This window comes from Bos indicus x Bos taurus, chromosome 16 (assembly GCF_003369695.1).
Source record: "Bos indicus x Bos taurus breed Angus x Brahman F1 hybrid chromosome 16, Bos_hybrid_MaternalHap_v2.0, whole genome shotgun sequence".
NCBI classification, from domain to species: Eukaryota; Metazoa; Chordata; class Mammalia; order Artiodactyla; family Bovidae; genus Bos; species Bos indicus x Bos taurus.
In genome coordinates this window covers 29,379,658-29,397,998 of record NC_040091.1, presented here as the reverse complement: position 1 = coordinate 29,397,998, position 18,341 = coordinate 29,379,658, and the positions used below count along the sequence as shown (strand labels likewise).

Genomic DNA, 18,341 nt, shown 5'->3' with positions numbered 1-18,341 from the left:
ACGTATGACATAGGTGGGCATGGGGCCCCATGCTTTCTGTTGTGTTTAACTTGAGCAGAGTGGTTATTTTCTAAAACTTTCCTGTCTTGCTAGTTTGCCCCTTATTTGGTTCTTTGGCTACAAAGAGTAACCTTTGGGCCTTTATTCTCTGTTTCTGTTAGAATTTCTGGGTTGCTGGTTTCTTCAGCTCTGAGTCTATGAAATAAGAACCAAAAAGAAAAGCCAGAGAACTTAGCACTGTGTAGTTTCAGTGTCCTGACACACTGTGAAACTTCACCACCACCAATTTTTTTTTAATTTGTATATTGCTTTACTTCCCTCACCTCTCTACTAGACTGTAAGCTCCTTGAAAACAGTGACTTTGAGTATTGTATTCTTTTATATATTGAAGTGCCTGTAATAGTGCTTGGCACATAAAAATCCCTAAATCAATATTTGTTGATGACTGAGTAAATAAATGACTAAATGAAATCTCATTCTTGGAAATTTCTGACCACTTCCTAATGTGTGTTCCTGCATTGTATCTTTATAGGCAATTTCCAACATGCTTACATCCCTTACCTGCAAATAAATGGTCTCTGGAATTACCCAACTGGGGAAATTGATGGCCGTTAAATTATTGGTTGAATAATGTCCTTCCTTTATTCCTAACTTCTCTTTAAGTTCAGTGCTTATAGGACTATTCTCATTATTTTGGAATATAATCAGTGAAAAAGGCTATATCCCTTTTAGTATTCTTCCTTTCCAAGCACTTTTTTCTTGATCATGTGTTACTCTCAGTGATACTCTCAATTTTATTCCATCTCTGAAATATCATTCATTCGTTTTTTTTAAACCTTTTTGGAGAAGGAAATGGCAACCCACTCGAGTACTCTTGCCTGGAAAATCCTATGGGCTACAGTCCATGGAGTCACAAAGGGTTGGACACAACCGGGTGACTTTTTTTTGGTGGTGGTAAGAAAATACATAAGATAAAAATGGCCATCTTAACCATTTTTAAATGTACAGTCAGTAACATTAAGCACATTCACAATGCTGTGCAACCGACGCCATCCATCTCCAAAACCTTCCATTATCTCAAACTGAAACACTTGATCCATTAAACAGTAACTCTTGTTCCTGCCACCCACTAATACCTGGCATCCACCATTCTACTTTCTGTTCCTTTGAATTTGACTACTTTGGGAAACTCATATAAATAGAATCATCAAATATTTGTCCTTTTGTGACTGACTTATTTCACTTAGTGTAGTATATTCAAGATTTATCCATGTTACAGCATGTGTCATAATTTCCTCCCTTAATATGATATTCCACAGTATGTGTATGCCACATTTTGTTTATCCATCTATTTACCAATGGACCCCTTGGGCTGCTTCCACCTTTTGTTTATTGTGAATTATACTGCTGTGAAGATGAGTGTACAAATATCTGTACAAAGTCTTTTTTGGGTGTATAATAAGCAGAATTCCTGAATTACATGCTAATTATGTGTTTGATTTTTTAGGAATTGCCATACAGTGGCTATACCACTTACATTCTTGCCAGCAACATTTATTCTTTCTTAATTCAGTCCATAGACATACGTGTTGAGTTGCTTCTGTATACCAAAAATTAACACTAGATACTAGAGGCATAGTGGTAAAATTGAGGTTAGATATGTCTCATTCATAATTGTATCCAAGCTGTCTTAAATAGTTTGCTGATTTAAAGAGCAAGAGATAAAACAAGTGGGCCCCTGAGGACCTGCCTGATGAATAGTCCTTGAGGCTTTAGTCCTGGCTTGAAAGGAAAATAAGTGTCCAGGTCACCTTCAATCTCTTGTGCCTCTACATACCTCATAAGCAAGATCTTTATTACTCAACATTAATGTTTTTCTCTTTTTTTTCCCTATGTGTTACCCAGTATTTTTAAACTCCTAAAAAAATTGAATACACTTATAATTATTTGCAATTTTTTTTGTATTTGCTTTCCTCATCGCACTTCAAACTCTTAAGTAGGACAGAGTTTCCTGATACCATATAACAGACACACAATATATATTGACCATATACAGACAAAAATTCATATTTTCATTTAATATTTTATATGAAAAATAAAGGTATGTTTTCTAAATAAAACATCTGTTGTGACCTATAATGTGCTTTATATCCCCATACTTTTTATTGCCTCAAAGTTGGTGGTATGTGCCGCTGCCCCCGCGGGTGTACTACCGTCTGTGTCTCCAACTCTAAAATGCCCTTACCCTTCCTCTGTCTCCCTATATCCATTTTCTCCTTCTTTTCTGTGTGTGTCACTCTCTCACACACACACACAAACACACAAATACATGTACATAGTGTCCTACATTATGTAAGTTGAGGAGAAAAATAGTGAATGGAGGGAAGGATAATATGGAACTCTTTTCCTTCATCGTAGTTTAGAAGTAAAATCTCTTCACATCAGAAGAGTTACTAGTTATTTGAGGAAATAAGACCACAATGGAAAAGCTGTGACACCACTTTTACGTATCAGAAAGAGGTGCTTTGTGCTGCCTGCCTTCATCTGCCTCCAGTTTGAGCCCCTCTGCAGACTGTCATGCTCCTCCGTGAGCGCTGCTTTGTGTGTGCTTAGTCGCTCAGTGGCGTCCGCCCCTGTGGACCCCACTGTACTGTAGTCCGCCAGCAACGCCTTAGTCATGCCTGTCTCTTACTTCCTCTGTCATCCATATAACCTGCCCGACAATTTGTAATTGATTTTCTGCTTTTTAAAGAGCGTTACTCTTGTCTTCCTATCGCCTTCAAGACAGAGACCATCTTTTATATTGAGATATACTACACAGTGCAAAGAAAATTGCTGTGTATTTTGCCCTCATTTAATCCTTGAGTTTCAGGATTCTACTTGCATCAGTGACTTAAGAACGTTTTGGTTGGTATGAGCTAATCTCACTCCCCTAGTATTGCTTTTCTCTTTATTCACTAAAACTGATTTTAAATAATTTCATCTAAATGTTTTGACTAAATCAAGTTAACATATATTTAATAGATATTTTTGTTAATCTTTAAGGATTTCTTTCAAAATTTTAATTGAATTAACTCTTTGTTGTAGTGAAAGTGAAGGTCCTTCTGCCTGAGCCGTTTTATAATAGTTGGCCAAAGTTCAGTATGTTCTGGACTTTTCTTGATTTTTTTTTTCCTTTGGGGCAATATAAAATTCTGTGTATTCCAAATTACAGGTACTATACTTCTCTCCATATTAGAGGATTTTATAAATAATTGGGTATGTTTGTCTTTTCCAACGTCTTTATCTAGTGCATTTCCTTATGTACTTCTCATAATTTACCAGATGTTTAAATGAATATTTTTAATTCTTTAGGCATTTCTGAAGTGTCTGAAATATGAATCATGAAAATCTGACATGTATTTTGTATATCTCCTTAACAACTTCATTGTAAAACTTCTAACATGAAATGTCTGGGATAAAACTAAAATTTAACCTGTATTGAAATAAAACAATAAAAATATCCTTAAAGAGTATTGACATGGTCACATTTAATACACTTTGCTGTAAAAGTTATATGATACAGACATTTTATGAAATGCTGATTTTTTTTTTGTTTCTAACGAAGAGCAGTTTTGATAAATGAATGACTCAATAATTTACAAAAGATTTTAGCATGCTAGGGAAGAGCTTTTCAAGGTAGAAGAAAGAAGTGAGCGTTCTCAGAAGGCATTGCTAAATGTACCATGCTTCTACTCTAGATTGATATAGCTTACCCATAAAATTTGATTAAAATGACCCCAAAAATGACAGAAATAAGCTGTCACATACTAAATTGTGACTCCAAGTTATTGGAAATAACTAAATTGATACCTACTTCAGAAATTGTTAAAATTCTAAAAATGCTGAAAACTTAAAATAACAAAAAAAGATGTTTGAAAGAAATTAGTATAAACAAAAAAATTCCCACATAAACTGAAATTTGAAAAAAATGATAAAATGTAATTTTCTGAATATAAATCTGTCATCTTTAAGGTTAAACATCCATTGATATTTTCTATTGTTCTTCAAGGAAAACATTTCTTATTATATACTATTAAGACAAAATGAAAATAATTAAATGTAACTTTGCAGATATTTTCAAAATTGCTAAAAACTGTGCTATCTATAAATGTATTTAGACTTCATAATACCTAATATAGATAAGCTTTTAATAAATCTAAGGAATCAGAACCAGTTAGTTTGTAAATTTGTGAATACATTTAGCTGACTTCTTGACTTCAGGACTTTCTATGCAAATGAAATACTCTTCAACAGGATTCTTCATTTATTGAAAACATCAAATTCAACAATGCCCAATGCTTTGTGCATTTATTCCCGACCTTTAATTTGCAAATGAGCCACCTGGGAATCTTGTTAAATATAGATTCTGATTCATTAGGTTTGATGTGGGGCCTGAGATTCTGCATTTCTAATAGGCTCCCAGAGGATGCTAATGCTACTTGTGTGGAGTTGACACTCAAAGTAACAAGGTTGTAAAGAATAGAAAATATCTAGAACAAAATTAACAATGAATGTGCTTAGATTTCTGTTTTCACTGGCTTTAATTCTTTGATTTGCTAATTTACTTTTAATGTCAGGGATATTTTATATCAACTTATTAAATTTTATGTAAGCATATGTTAACATTAATAATTTTGTTTTTAAAATAACTCTTTTGAACTGATAATGGTTAAATATTTTTAATTGCATTACCTTTTTAGTTGGAGAGTTGATGTAAGATTGGTGGGCTGTAGTTGACTCTGATCCTCATTTAGCAATGTCACTTTAGGCAAGTTACTCAACTCCCTGAGCCTATTTCAAATATTTACTTGTAGAAATCAGAGTTTATTCTTTCACCACTAGTGAAACCAAGCAGGGTGATTTGGAGCATTAGTATTTGGAGCATCATACTGTAATTTGAGGATTATCAACAGAAGAATGCCAACTAATAGTTGAGGAAAATGTAGCTGTTTTGTTTGATTGATTGTGTTCTTTTTTGTAAGTTTTAAGTTTTTAATTCGTTCTGAAGTTACTATTTTTTGAAAGTATGGCCTTTTTTCTAATAAATATGTAAGATATTTTTGCACATAAATTTTGTGCAATATCTTTGCACATGAAATTTACTCTTCACACTGGCATTACCTGTTCACCATCTTTACAGTGAACTGATAAGCATTTAATTGTCATGAGTCAGTGACATGTGGTGTCAGTAAGCTAAATACCAATTTCAAGATACTTAATTTACTTGGTTTAAAGCAACTCAGTGATAGTTTTTGAAGATTTATTGTAAATAGTTGGTGTTGAGTGTTTGTCTTTATGCAAATAGTAAATGAAACATTGTCTCCTATTTTTAGAATCAAGTCACTTGGAACAGCAACTTGAAGAAGCTAATTCTGTGAGGCGAGAATTAGATGATGCTTTTAGACAAATCAAGGCTTATGAAAAACAAATCAAGACATTACAACAAGAAAGGGAAGAATTAAATAAGGTAAAAATATATAGACAGATTGGTAAAGTCTTTTCTGAATTCTTAATCTTAATTCTTAATATTAATTACATTAGTAAATTTTTATGTTTTTCTTGAATCACTTTCAAACAGTGTTTGGTACAAATTCATTTATATTTATGGTCAGTTTAATAATATTTGTAATTTATAGCAGAGGTCCTATTTGTTTTAATAATATTTTATTAGTGGTTATTATTCACACAAGGCAGTGGCACCCCACTCCAGTACTCTTGCCTGGAAAATCCCATGGACGGAGGAGCCTTGTAGGCTGCAGTCCATGGGGCCGCTAAGAGTCAGACTCGACTGAGCGACTTCACTTTCACTTTTCACTTTCATGCATTGGAGAAGGAAATGGCAACCCACTCCAGTGTTCTTGCCTGGAGAATCCCAGGGATGGGGCAGCCTGGTGGGCTGCCGTCTGTGGGGTCGCACAGAGTTGGACACGACTGAGGCGACTTAGCAGCAATGGTTATTATTATGTATTTAAAGGTAGGATTACTCAGCCAAACTTAGTTAACATAATAAGGATGAGCATCTGATATCTAGATTTATGGTTACTTTGCCAATTTTTAATAAGTTTTGATATTAAAAATCCTTTAGTATATTCTGAGAAGAGGGTAGTGCTAAAATGAAATACATATTGATAAAGAATTTTAAATGATTTGTCTGATACCCTACAGGCAGCAGATATTCTTTTTAAAATTTTTTTCATTTGAGGCATATACAAAATAAATGTAACATTATATATATAAATATACATATATATAAAGTTATAATGTTATATAGTATTATATAAGTTTTGATATAAATAATAGATAAACCTAACATCTAACTTAAGAAATAGACCATTACCTATTTTATGGCATAGCCCTGGGTAGTCATTTCCTTCCCTGTCTCTCCACTTCCCTCATAATGTTTTGAATTTTATGTTAATCATTCTTTTAGTTAAAAAAATTTTATCACATATTCAGTTCAGTTCAGTCGCTCAGTCGTGTCCGACTCTTTGCAACCCCATGAATAACAGCACACCAGGCCTCCCTGTCCATCACCAGCTCCTGGAGGTCACTCAAATTCATGTCCATCGAGTTGGTGATGCCATCCAGCCATCTCATCCTCTGTCATCCCCTTCTCCTCCTGCCCCCAATCCTTCCCAGCATCAGGGTCTTTTCGAATGAGTCAACTCCTCGAATGAGGTGGCCAAAGTACTGGAGTTTCAGCTTTAGCATCATTCCTTCCAAAGAACACCCAGGGCTGATCTCCTTCAGAATGGACTGGTTGGATCTCCTTGCAGTCCAAGGGACTCTCAAGAGTCTTCTCCAACACCACAGTTCAAAAGCATGAATTCTTCAGTGCTCAGCTTTCTTCACAGTCCAACTCTCACATCCATACATGACCACTGGAAAAACCATAGCCTTGACTAGATGGACCTTTGTTGGCAAAGGAATGTCTCTGCTTTTCAGTACGCTATCTAGGTTGGTCATAACTTTTCTTCCAAGGAGCAAGCGTCTTTTAATTTCATGGCTGCAGTCACCATCTGCAGTGATTTTGGAGCCCAAAAAAATAAAGTCAGACACTGTTTCCACTGTTTCCCCATCTATTTCCTATGAGGTGATGGGACCAGATGCCATGATCTTAGTTTTCTGAATGTTGAGCTCAAAACAGTATATTAGTGTTGCTTGTTTTTAAGCTTATAAAATATTATAATTCATCAATATAACTGTTGATTATTCACTTAGTTGCTATAAAATACACTATTATTTCAAAACCCACAATTTACTTATCTAATTTTTTGTTTGCAGGCATTTAGGTTGCTTATAATTGATAACTACTATAAATGATGTTGCTGTGAACATTCTTGAACATATATCCAGATACACATGCAGACACACACACACAAGCACAAATAGAATAATTGGGTCATAGGCAATGCAGATATTCTATTTTTTATGATAATGTCAAATCATTTTCCACTGGTTGTACCAATTTATACTCCCACCAGTAGTGCATAGGAATTTTTATATTCAGCATTGCTTCATATTATTAGAAATGTTATTTTTGAAAAACCTAATCTAAATTGACATTTTAGGTCTAAAATGATATTTTAGTATGGCCTTAATTTGCATTCTTTAATTACTAACGAGGTCGAGTAACTCCACACATGTCCTTTTATCATTTGTATTTCTTATTTTGTGAAATACCTCTTAATATCCTTCATACATTTTTCTGTTGGGTTGTCTTTTCCTTATTGGTCTGTAAGAATTCTTGAAATTCTCTGGCATGCTAATCTTCTGTCGATTATATATGTTACAGAAGTCACCCAGCTAGTGGCTTGTCTTTTCATTTTCTTTATAGGATCCTTTGAATAGCAAAAAGTTTTTAGTCTTAAAGTAGTGAAATTCATCAATCTTTATTTTTATGATTATTGCATTTGCTGGCTTATCTAAGAAGTCTGAGGTAAAAAAACAATTCTCCTAAAATTTTATCTTGACCTTTTATAAGTTTGGTCTTCATATTTAAGTTTTTAATGCATCAGATATTTACTTTTGTGTATCATATGAGATAAGGATCCACTTTCACTTTTTCCCATATAGCTAGCCAGCTGTTCATTTATTATATAAGCCCTCCTTCCTTCAGTGATGTGCAGTATCACCTCTCTCATATATTAAATTTCCATTTATTCAACTCTCTAGTCCTTGAAGGCTGTGATGGGATTTTATTTAAAATTGCATTAAATCTATATAGAACAATTTCAGGAGAATTGACACCATTATAATATTGAGTCTTTAAGTTCTTATCCATTATATATTAATATCACTCTAAATGCTCACAGGATTTCAAGAGCAAGGCAAGATTATTCTCGTTTGCATTCAGAAAGAAAACTCAAGGAGAAGGAGTCCCAAAAAACTGAATGAGGGTGCTTATACAGAGGAGAGAGGCAGATGCTTGCCCTCTATCTCTACCCACCTTTCTGAGGGTCTCCTTGGAAACCTAAAGAGAAGAATCTAGGACCCTTTGAAATATAAATGAGTCACTCCAGTGAAAAGATAAGTCCGACTCTCCAGCTCTAAAAAGAGGGCGTCTCCTTGGTTCTAGCTCTTATCTCTCTCAGCCCCTCCTTGAAATGTAAACACCTAAGTCCAGGAGATAAATCTCTTTGCAGTTTTCTCACTGTCTAAATTAGTCATAAAGACTTGCTCATGTCCTAAGTTTCAGTAAAATTTGCTTAGAAAGGCCTAACTGTACAAAAATATAAAATTATTTAATCCACAAACTTTGTATATCTGTGTATCTTTAAAGTATTTTAAAATGTTTCTCCATAAAATTCTATGCAGGTTTTGTTTGCCTCTCCTTAAATTTATTATCCTAAGTTTTCATATATTCAATTGTGAAAAGAAAGTGTTAGTTGCTCCTTCATGTCCAAGTCTTTGCGATCCCATGGACTGTACTCCATCAAGCTCCTCTGTCCATGGGATTTTCCAGGCAAGAATGCTGGGTTGGGTTGCCATGCCCTTCTCCAGGAATCTTCCTGACGCAGGGATCAAACTTGGGTCTCCTGCATTACAGGCAGAGTCTTCACCATCTGAGCCACCGTTGAAGTCCCCAGTAAATTGTACCTTTAAATTTTTACTTTCTTACTGATTCTGTCCTAGCAACATTCCTAAACTCTTACTGTAGTAATATATTTGAGATTCTTTAAGGTTTTATAAAATAATGACAATTTTGTTTGTTTTTTTTTTACTGTTTTTTCTTTCCTTGTCTTACTGTATAAGCTAGGACTGCAAATACAACATTCAATAGAGGTGATGATAGCAGCCATCCCTGTCTTATTCCTGATTTCAAGAAAATACCTTTACTATTTTATCATTAATAATAATGTTTTCTCTAAGTTTTTGGTGAAGGTTATCTTCTTTTCTTATTTTGCTAATCATTTTGATCAAAAGGGTATTGAATTTATTAAATGTACTATTTTTGCACAGTACTGCAACAGATTTCTAGGAATTTGTTAATACCTATTGATGGAATTATATAATTGTTCTCCTTTAATCAATTGGTTTTCTGACTTATGTTTATAGACTTTTTCTAATGTTAAAACATTTTTGCTCTTCTGGGTTAAAACTATATTACCCATATATTGTCTGCTAAATATTAATATGATAATACAGGTAGCAGTTATGTTGTATCTGTTCTAATAGTACTGTTTTAAGTGCTTTATATATATATTAGATCATTTAATCTTTTACAGAACCCTATGATTTAGGTATTGGTAGTAGTAGCAGCAGCAGCAGTAGTTATAGTATTTATGTAAATGGTGAGATCCCACACAAAGAAGCTTAAGTACATTTGTTCAAGATCATAGAGCTAGAAAGTGGGGAAACTGGAATTTCAACACAGGGAGTTGAGTTCCAGAGTTCATGTTTATCCACTTTATATATCACTGAACTTATTTGCTAATGTCATTTTTTTAGGATTTTTTTAAATTTGTTTTCTTTAATAAGGAAACAAACCATCTTTCTTTTTTTTTAAAATATATATAAAGATTATACTGGTCTCATATAATTCGCTGAGTAGCACTGCCTCTTTTTCTGTTCTCTAGAAAAGTTTGTATAAGAGAAACATTTTGATCCTTGAAACACTGGGAATCATCTGTAAAACCATCTGAGTCTAGAGATTTCTTTCATGCTGGGGGGATGAGGAAATTTTGTTAGCTATTGGTTTGGTTACTTTAATTGTTATAGAACTATTCAGGCATATTTAGGCATTCTATTTCTTCTTGAAACAGTTTTGATAAATTTAGTTTTGTAGGAATTTGTTCATTTCACAAGTTGAAAAGTTTATTGGCATAAAATGTTTCATTGTATCCTTTTACCTTTTTCGATTTCCTCTAGATTTGTGATTATATCCTCTCATTTTTTTCACTTCTAAATGCTCTATAAAATTGTTTTATAAACAACTTCAATAGTCTTTTTGCCTGATCATTTTAGTCTTTTGTCATTTTTCTATTTTTATAATTTCCTTTCATTTCTTCATTTTATATATAGCAATATATTAGTATCTGATGATTCTAATATCCAGATACATTGGGGTTTATTTTTATTGTTTGTAATGTTTGCTTATAGTTGTTTGTCCTTTGGGTGTTTGGGTAATCTATGGTTGTGAGCTCATATTTGTATGCTCTTAAAAAAAAATACCCTAGATTTCATTGAGACTTTTTTCCTCAAAAAAGATTTTCATTTCTTTTTGCTGGGAGGCAGGTGATTCTTCTGACCCAAGTCTACTTTAGCCCCTTCTAAGTTTCTCACTTTAATTAGAGAGTTTAGCTTTTCTCTTTGCTGCTGGCCCAAGAGTTGGTCCCCACATCAAATATAACTGTTGTTTTTATCATTTGTAATCATTTGATATAATTTTTTAAACCTTACAGATAGCCATTACATTTCACAAAATCTTTATTTTGATCATTGTATCTTTCATTTCTGTACCATTTATTTATTTATTGAAATGAAGGTAATTCAGGTTAAATCTTTGCAGTTAGAATGTTAGCATAAGAAATAGAGAATATGAACAGAGCATCATGCTACTAGTATCTGTTCAAAAGTAGTTCATTTCTTTTAATTTTATTCCAAGGTGAATAATTTTGGCTCTTCTTGACTTCATGATAGCTAATTTGATGGCCAAATTTGGTCCCTAGGTTGCAGAATTGGTAACTTATATTCTTTTTACAAAACTGTAGGAACTAGTCCAGGCTAGTGAGCGATTAAAAAACCAATCCAAAGAGCTGAAAGACGCACACTGTCAGAGGAAACTGGCCATGCAGGAATTCATGGAGATCAATGAGCGGCTAACAGAATTGCACACCCAAAAACAGAAACTTGCTCGCCATGTCCGAGATAAGGAAGAAGAGGTGGACCTGGTGATGCAAAAAGTTGAAAGCTTAAGGCAAGAACTGCGCAGAACAGAAAGAGCCAAAAAAGAGGTTAGTAGTCAGGCAAATTTTGTAGTGGCCATGGGGTAGTGATTAAAGCTGCTTTTTCAGACTAGTGAAATAATATATATTTCATTTAATTTTTGAAAAAAGTTTTTTGTTTTTTTTTTTAGTTTGGTAATGTTATTTAATATGAATTTCAACATTTGAGTTATCTCCCTATTGCAAGGTAAATTCTCATGGGGAAAACATTTTATTAGAGAAACAATTATAATCATGAAATCAGCTTTTTTCATTTTCCTTTAAAAGCTGGAAGTTCGTACAGAAGCTGTGGCTGCTGAAGCATCTAAAGACAGGAAATTGCGTGAACAGAGTGAGCACTATTCTAAGCAACTGGAGAATGAACTAGAGGGACTGAAGGTAACTTTTGATACCGTGTTTATCAAGTTGAATAAATTTTCTCCCCTTTATGCCTAACATGATTACTAGTTGTGTGCTCCTTTTGGTATGGAGTAAAAACTAGCTATCCTTCAAATATAGTATTCTTAATTCTCATCAGTAGGAAGCTGGTGTAGACTTCTTAATCATGCTGCAAGGAAACGGAAGGCTGTGTTTAGTGGAGAAATCTGTTAGGAAGGAGTTAAAATATTTATGAAGGTCTGCATACCTGGATGAGATACATTGGTAATCTCATGGGAGGCATGGTTAGATGTCTTAGACCCTCTGTCTTGTCTACACATGGACATCACCAAATGGTCAATACCAAAATCAGATTGATTATATTCTTTGCAGCCAAAGATAGAGAAGCTCTATACAGTCAGCAAAAACAAGACCAGGAGCTGACTGAGGCTCAGATCATGAACTCCTTATTGCCAAATTCAGACTTAAATTGAAGAAAGTAGGGAAAACCACTAGACCATTCAGGTATGACCTAAATCAAATCCCTTATGATTATACAGTGGAAGTGAGAAATAGATTTAAGGGCCTAGATCTGATATATAGAGTGCCTGATGAGCTATGGAATGAGGTTCGTGACATTGTACAGGAGACAGGGATCAAGACCATCCCCAAGAAAAAGAAATGTAAAAAGGCAAAATGGTTATCTGATGAGGCCTTACAAATAGCTGAGAGAAGAAGGGAAGCTAAAGGCAAAGGAGAAAAGGAAAGATATACCCAACTGAATGTAGAATTCTAAGAACAGCAAGGAGAGATAAGAAAGCCTTTCTCAGCAATCAATGCAAAGAAATAGAGGAAAACAATAGAATGGGAAAGACTAGAGATCTCTTCAAGAAAATTAGAGATACCAAGGGAACATTTCTTGCAATGATGGGCTTGATAAAGGACAGAAATGGTATGGACCTAACAGAAGCATAAGATATTAAGAAGAGATGGCAAGAATACACAGAAGAACTGTACAAAAAAGATCTTCAAGATCCAGATAATCACAATGGTGTGATCACTGACCTAGAGCCAGACATCCTGGAATGTGAAGTCAAGTGGGCCTTAGGAAGCATCACTACAAACAAAGCTAGTGGAGGTGATGGAATTCCAGTTGGGCTATTGCAAATCCTAAAAGATGATGCTGTGAAAGTGCTGCATTCAATATGCCAGCAAATTTGGAAAACTCAGCAGTGGCCACAGGACTGGAAAAGGTCAGTTTTCATTCCAATCCCAAAGAAAGGCAATGCCAAAGAATGTTCAAACTACTGCACAATTGCACTCATCTCACATGCTAGCAAAGTAATGCTCAAAATTCTCCAAGTTAGGCTTTAACCGTATGTGAACCATGAACTTCCAGATGGTCAGGCTGGATTTAGAAAAGGCAGAGGAACCAGAGATCAAATTGCCAACATGCGCTGGATCATCAAAAAAGCAGGAGTTCCAAAAAAACATCTATTTTTGCTTTATTGACTACACCAAAGGCTTTGACTGTGTAGATCACAACAAACTGTGAAAAATCTCAAAGAGATGGGGATCCCAGACCACCTGACTTGCCTCCTGAGAAATCTGTATGCAGGTCAAGAAGCAACAGTTAGAACTGGACATGGAACAGCAGAATGGTTCCAAATTGGGAAAGGGGTACGTCAAGGTTGTATATTGTCACCCTGCTAATTTAACTTATATGCAGACTACATCATGCGAAATGCAGGTCTGGATGAAGCATAAGCTGGAATCAAGATTGCCAGGAGAAATATCAGTAGCCTCAGATATGCAGATGACACCAGCCTTAAGGCATTTTCACCATATGAAAGTGGTGAAATTTCACCCTTATGAAAGTAAAGAAGAACTAAAGTACCTCTTGATGAAAGTAAAAGAGGACAGTGAAGAAGTGGCTTAAAGATCGTGGCATCCGGTCCTATCACTTCATGGCAAATAGATGGGGAAACAATGAAAATAGTGAGAGACTTTATGTTTTGGGGTTCCAAAATCACTGCAGATGGTAACTGCAGCCATGAAATTAAAAGATACTTGCCCCTTGGAAGAAAAGCTGTGACCAACGTAGATAGCATATTAAAAAGCAGAGAGATTACTTTACCAACAAAGGTCTGTCTAGTCAAAGCCATGGTTTTTCCACTAGTCATGTATGGATGTGAGAGTTGGACTATAAAGAAAGCTAAGCACTGAAGAATTGATGCATTTGAACATTGATCCTTTTGAACACTGTGGTGTTGGAGAAGACTCTAGAGTCCCTTGGACAGCAAGGGGATCCAACCAGTCTACCCTAAAGGAAATCAGTCCTGAATATTCATTGGAAGGACTGATGCTGAAGCAGAAACTCTAATATTTTGGCCACCTGATGCGAAGAACTGACTCCTTGGGAAAGACCCTGATGCTGGGAAAGGTTGAAGGTGGGAGGAGAAGGGGACGACAGAGGATGAGATGGTTGGATGGCATCACTGACTTGACGGACATGAGTTTGAGTAGGCTCTGTGAGTTGGTGATGGACAGAAAAGCTTGGCGTGCTGCAGTCCATGGGGTCGCAAACAGTCAGACATGACTGAGCGACTCAACTGAAATGAAATATCTCAACAGAAGCGCTTAGGAAGAGAAATCCTTGTGCCAGTTCTAGAGTTGGACTTTATTGTTTTAAAGCCTGGCCTCATCAGTTACTTGCTGTTTAATGCTGGACAAAACATTTAGTCTCTTTGGACTTTAATTTTCTCATTTGTAAAACCCTATTTCATTGGTTTTACATAAGGAGTACATATATATGTATGTAAGCTGCTACATCACATGTGTTCGGTTACTAATAGCTATAATAATGTTATTCTGTATGTCAAAGTGAGAGAATTAGGATTAAATGGATATCATATTTCTGTAGCACTAAATTATAATCTGAATATGATGTCTGCCTTTTCCTGACTCTAACCTTTGCATATCCCATTTCCTCAGCATTGTCTGCCAGCCACCACCTCCACACACTCCTTGCAGGCCTAGTCTAGTATCTTATTCATCCAACAAATGAAAGAATTAAGTTGAATGTCTTCTGAGGAAGTTTAAGTATTCCTAATTCTGTGGTGCTTTAGAATTTTGTTAATAAATTTACAATAGCTCTTATTATAATTATTTATTCACAAAATGTCTCCCCATCTAAACTATGACTTAGTTTATTGAAAGCATAGGCTGCTATATTATTATCCTGGCACAGGACCAAATTTTCAATACTTGTTTAATAAGTGTGTTAAATCAGTGAATGAATGATGTGGTAGAATTGGCTAGAACTTGCTTGTTCTCTGAAAATTGAATAATAGTGGTTGCAAGTAAGTTTTTCTCTGCTTTAAATACAAATATGAACTAGATTTTATTTCTTGCTTTGGGGATTGGTTTTTCTTGTTTTGTTTTGATTAATTGTGATTCCATGGTCTTGTTTAGCTTTCCAAATTAGAAATGTTTCTTCCATAAAAATCTAGACTTCTAGAACAGAATTAGTATATAGAAGTCATTGCATTACCATCTCAAATAACTGTCAGTCAGGGACGGCTTCGTTTCCAGCACTATTTTAGATGCTTTTGTTAAAAACCAGAATCAGAAGGTACAAACTGAAAGAAATCTTAGAGATTATTCGCATTTGAGGAAAGTGAAACTCAGAAGAGTTTAGGATTTACAGTCTTAAATGACAGAGTACAATTTAAACCCAGGTTTTCTAATTCTCAGTACCATTCTATCTGCTAGTTTCCCCTTTTTTTAATCTTTACTAATCACTGCTGCATGAAGACTTCCAATCACATATATTAACCCATTGATCAAGCACTCATAATCGCTTGTATCTTTTAAAAATTTGTGGTAATAATAAAACTACCCAATAAATTAGTTAACACATTCAAAATACTTAGCCAATGGCCTGATACAAAGTAAAGGCTCAGTAACTGTTAGCTATGATTATTATCATAATTTTAGGATATTTCATTATATTTTAGGATTATTATCATTTCTTTAAGATATTCTAAAAGTGGGAATGTCTTGAATTAAACTTATATACCTATAAATTTTGAAACTTATTTTGGCTCCTTTAAAAGGTTATAGGAATCTTTACTTGCATTGAGAATACTTTTCAATAGAATTGAGTGAAAGTTAGAAACTGTAGCACCCCACTTCTAAAAATCGACAGAAGATAAATAAGGATACAGATGTCTTGATCAACAATTTAACCAACTATAACTAACAACACATATATAGAACTCTCCTCCCAACAACAGCAGAATATATATTCTTCTCAAGTGCGATTGACACATTGTCTAGGATAGACCAGATATTAGGTTAGGCCACAAAATAAATCTCAATAAATGTAAAAAGACTGAAATCACACAAAGTATCTACTCCAATTTCACCATAGAATGAAGCTAGAAATCAGTATCATAAGGAAAACTGGAATGTTAAAATATGTGTCAATTAAGCAAGGCACTCTTAACCAACCCATGGATCAAGTGAAGAAATCACAATGAAAATTAGAAAATACCTGTAGGCTAATCAAATGAAAACACCACATGGGATGCAGCAGAGGCAGTACTCAGAGGCAAATTTGTGGCTGTAAATGCTTCTATTAAAAAGTAAGAGTCTCAAATCAGTAACCTAACTTTATATCTTACAGAACTAGAAAAAGAAGAGCAAAGGAAACAAAGCTAGCAGAAGGAAGTAAATAAAGATTAGAGCAGAGTTCAATAAAATGAGAAGAGAATAATAATAGAATGAAACCAAAGCTGATTCTTTGAAAGATCAGCAAAATTGACAAACCTTTAGCTAGACTTGACAGAGAGAGGGAGGAAGGGAGGAAACAACTAACATCAGAAGTGAAAGTGGATGTTGCTACCTGTCATCAAAAAGCAAAAGGATTATAAGAGAATACTCTAAATAACTCTGTGCCAACAAAGTAATCTAGGTGAAATGGATAGATCGAGACGCATGCAAATTATCTAAATGCAAGATAAAATACAAAGTCTCAACAGACTTATAACAGGCAAAGAGAATGAATTGGTAATAAGAAACCCATGACAAAGAAAAGCCCAGGACCAGATAACTTCACTAGTGAACTGAACCAAACTTTTAAGGAAGAATTAACACCAGTTCCTCTTACACTCTTCCACAAAATATAAGAATAGGGAACACTTCCTAATTCATTCCCTAAGGCCATTTAACTTATATGCAGAGTACATCATGAGAAACGCTGGATTGAAAGAAACACAAGCTGGAATCAAGATTGCCGGGGGAAATATCAATAACCTCAGATATGCAGATGACACCACCCTTATGGCAGAAAGTGAAGAGGAACTAAAAAGCCTCTTGATGAAAGTGAAAGTAGAGTGTGAAAAAGTTGGCTTAAAGCTCAACATTCAGAAAACGAAGATCATGGCATCCGGTCCCATCACTTCATGGGAAATAGATGGGGAAACAGTGGAAACAGTGTCAGACTTTATTTTTGTGGGCTCCAAAATCACTGCAGATGGTGACTGCAGCCATGAAATTAAAAGACGCTTACTCCTTGGAAGGAAAGTTATGACCAACCTAGATAGCATATTGAAAAGCAGAGACATTCCTTTGCCAACAAAGGTCCATCTAGTCAATGCTATGGTTTTTCCTGTGATCATGTATGGATGTGAGAGTTGGACTGTGAGGAAGGCTGAGCGCCGAAGAATTGATGCTTTTGAACTGTGGTGTTGGAGAAGACTCTTGAGAGTCCCTTGCACTGCAAGGAGATCCAACCAGTCCATTCTGAAGAAGATCAGCCCTGGGATTTCTTTGGAAGGAATGATGCTAAAGCTGAAACTCCAGTACTTTGGCCACCTCACGTGAAGAGTTGACTCATTGGAAAAGACTCCGATGCTGGGAGGGATTGGGGTCAGGAGGAGAAGGGGATGACAGAGGATAAGATGGCTGGATGGCATCACCGACTCGAAGGACCTGAGTCTGAGTGAACTCCAGGAGTTGGTGATGGACAGGGAGGCCTGGTGTGCTGCGATTCATGGGGTCGCAAAGAGTCGGACACGACTGAGTGACTGGACTGAACTGAACTGAACTGAAGGCCAACACTGCTGTAATCCCAAAACCACATGAATAATGTAAGAAGAAAATTACAGACCAGTATTCCTAATGAATATAGATACATGCATTCTCAACAAGATACCAACAGACCAAATCCAAAGTCATATTAAAAAGCTTATAAACCAAAAAAAAAAAAAAGCTTATAAACCATAGTAAAGTGGGGTTTATCCCAGGAATGCAAGAATGGTTAAATGTAAGAAAATAAATCAATATAATAAATCACATTAAAAGAAACAAAGTGAACAGGGGGACCACATGGTCATCTTAATTGGTGCATCTTAATTTCACAAAATGCAATACTCTTTCCTGATAAAAACTCTCAGAAAACTAAGAATAGAAGGGAATGTACTTAACGTG

The 18,341-nt window shown here is 35.2% G+C and overlaps 1 protein-coding gene across 18 annotated transcripts in view; it reads left to right on the top strand.

The window, feature by feature from the left end:
• Positions 1-18,341, top strand: part of CDC42BPA (CDC42 binding protein kinase alpha) — a 296,769-nt gene that overhangs the window by 184,779 nt on the left and 93,649 nt on the right. For 16 of the 18 annotated variants that reach the window (XR_003514893.1, XM_027564637.1, XM_027564634.1 and 13 more), the window contains 3 exons: positions 5,376-5,509; positions 11,256-11,498; positions 11,757-11,867. Coding sequence is in view for 17 of the 18 variants with exons in the window: in XM_027564637.1 (XP_027420438.1) it covers positions 5,376-5,509; positions 11,256-11,498; positions 11,757-11,867 (488 nt within the window). In the remaining variant the exon portion in view is untranslated. The remainder of the gene's footprint in view (positions 1-5,375; positions 5,510-11,255; positions 11,499-11,756; positions 11,868-18,341) is intronic. The other 2 variants (XM_027564644.1, XM_027564650.1) reach the window with 1 other exon arrangement.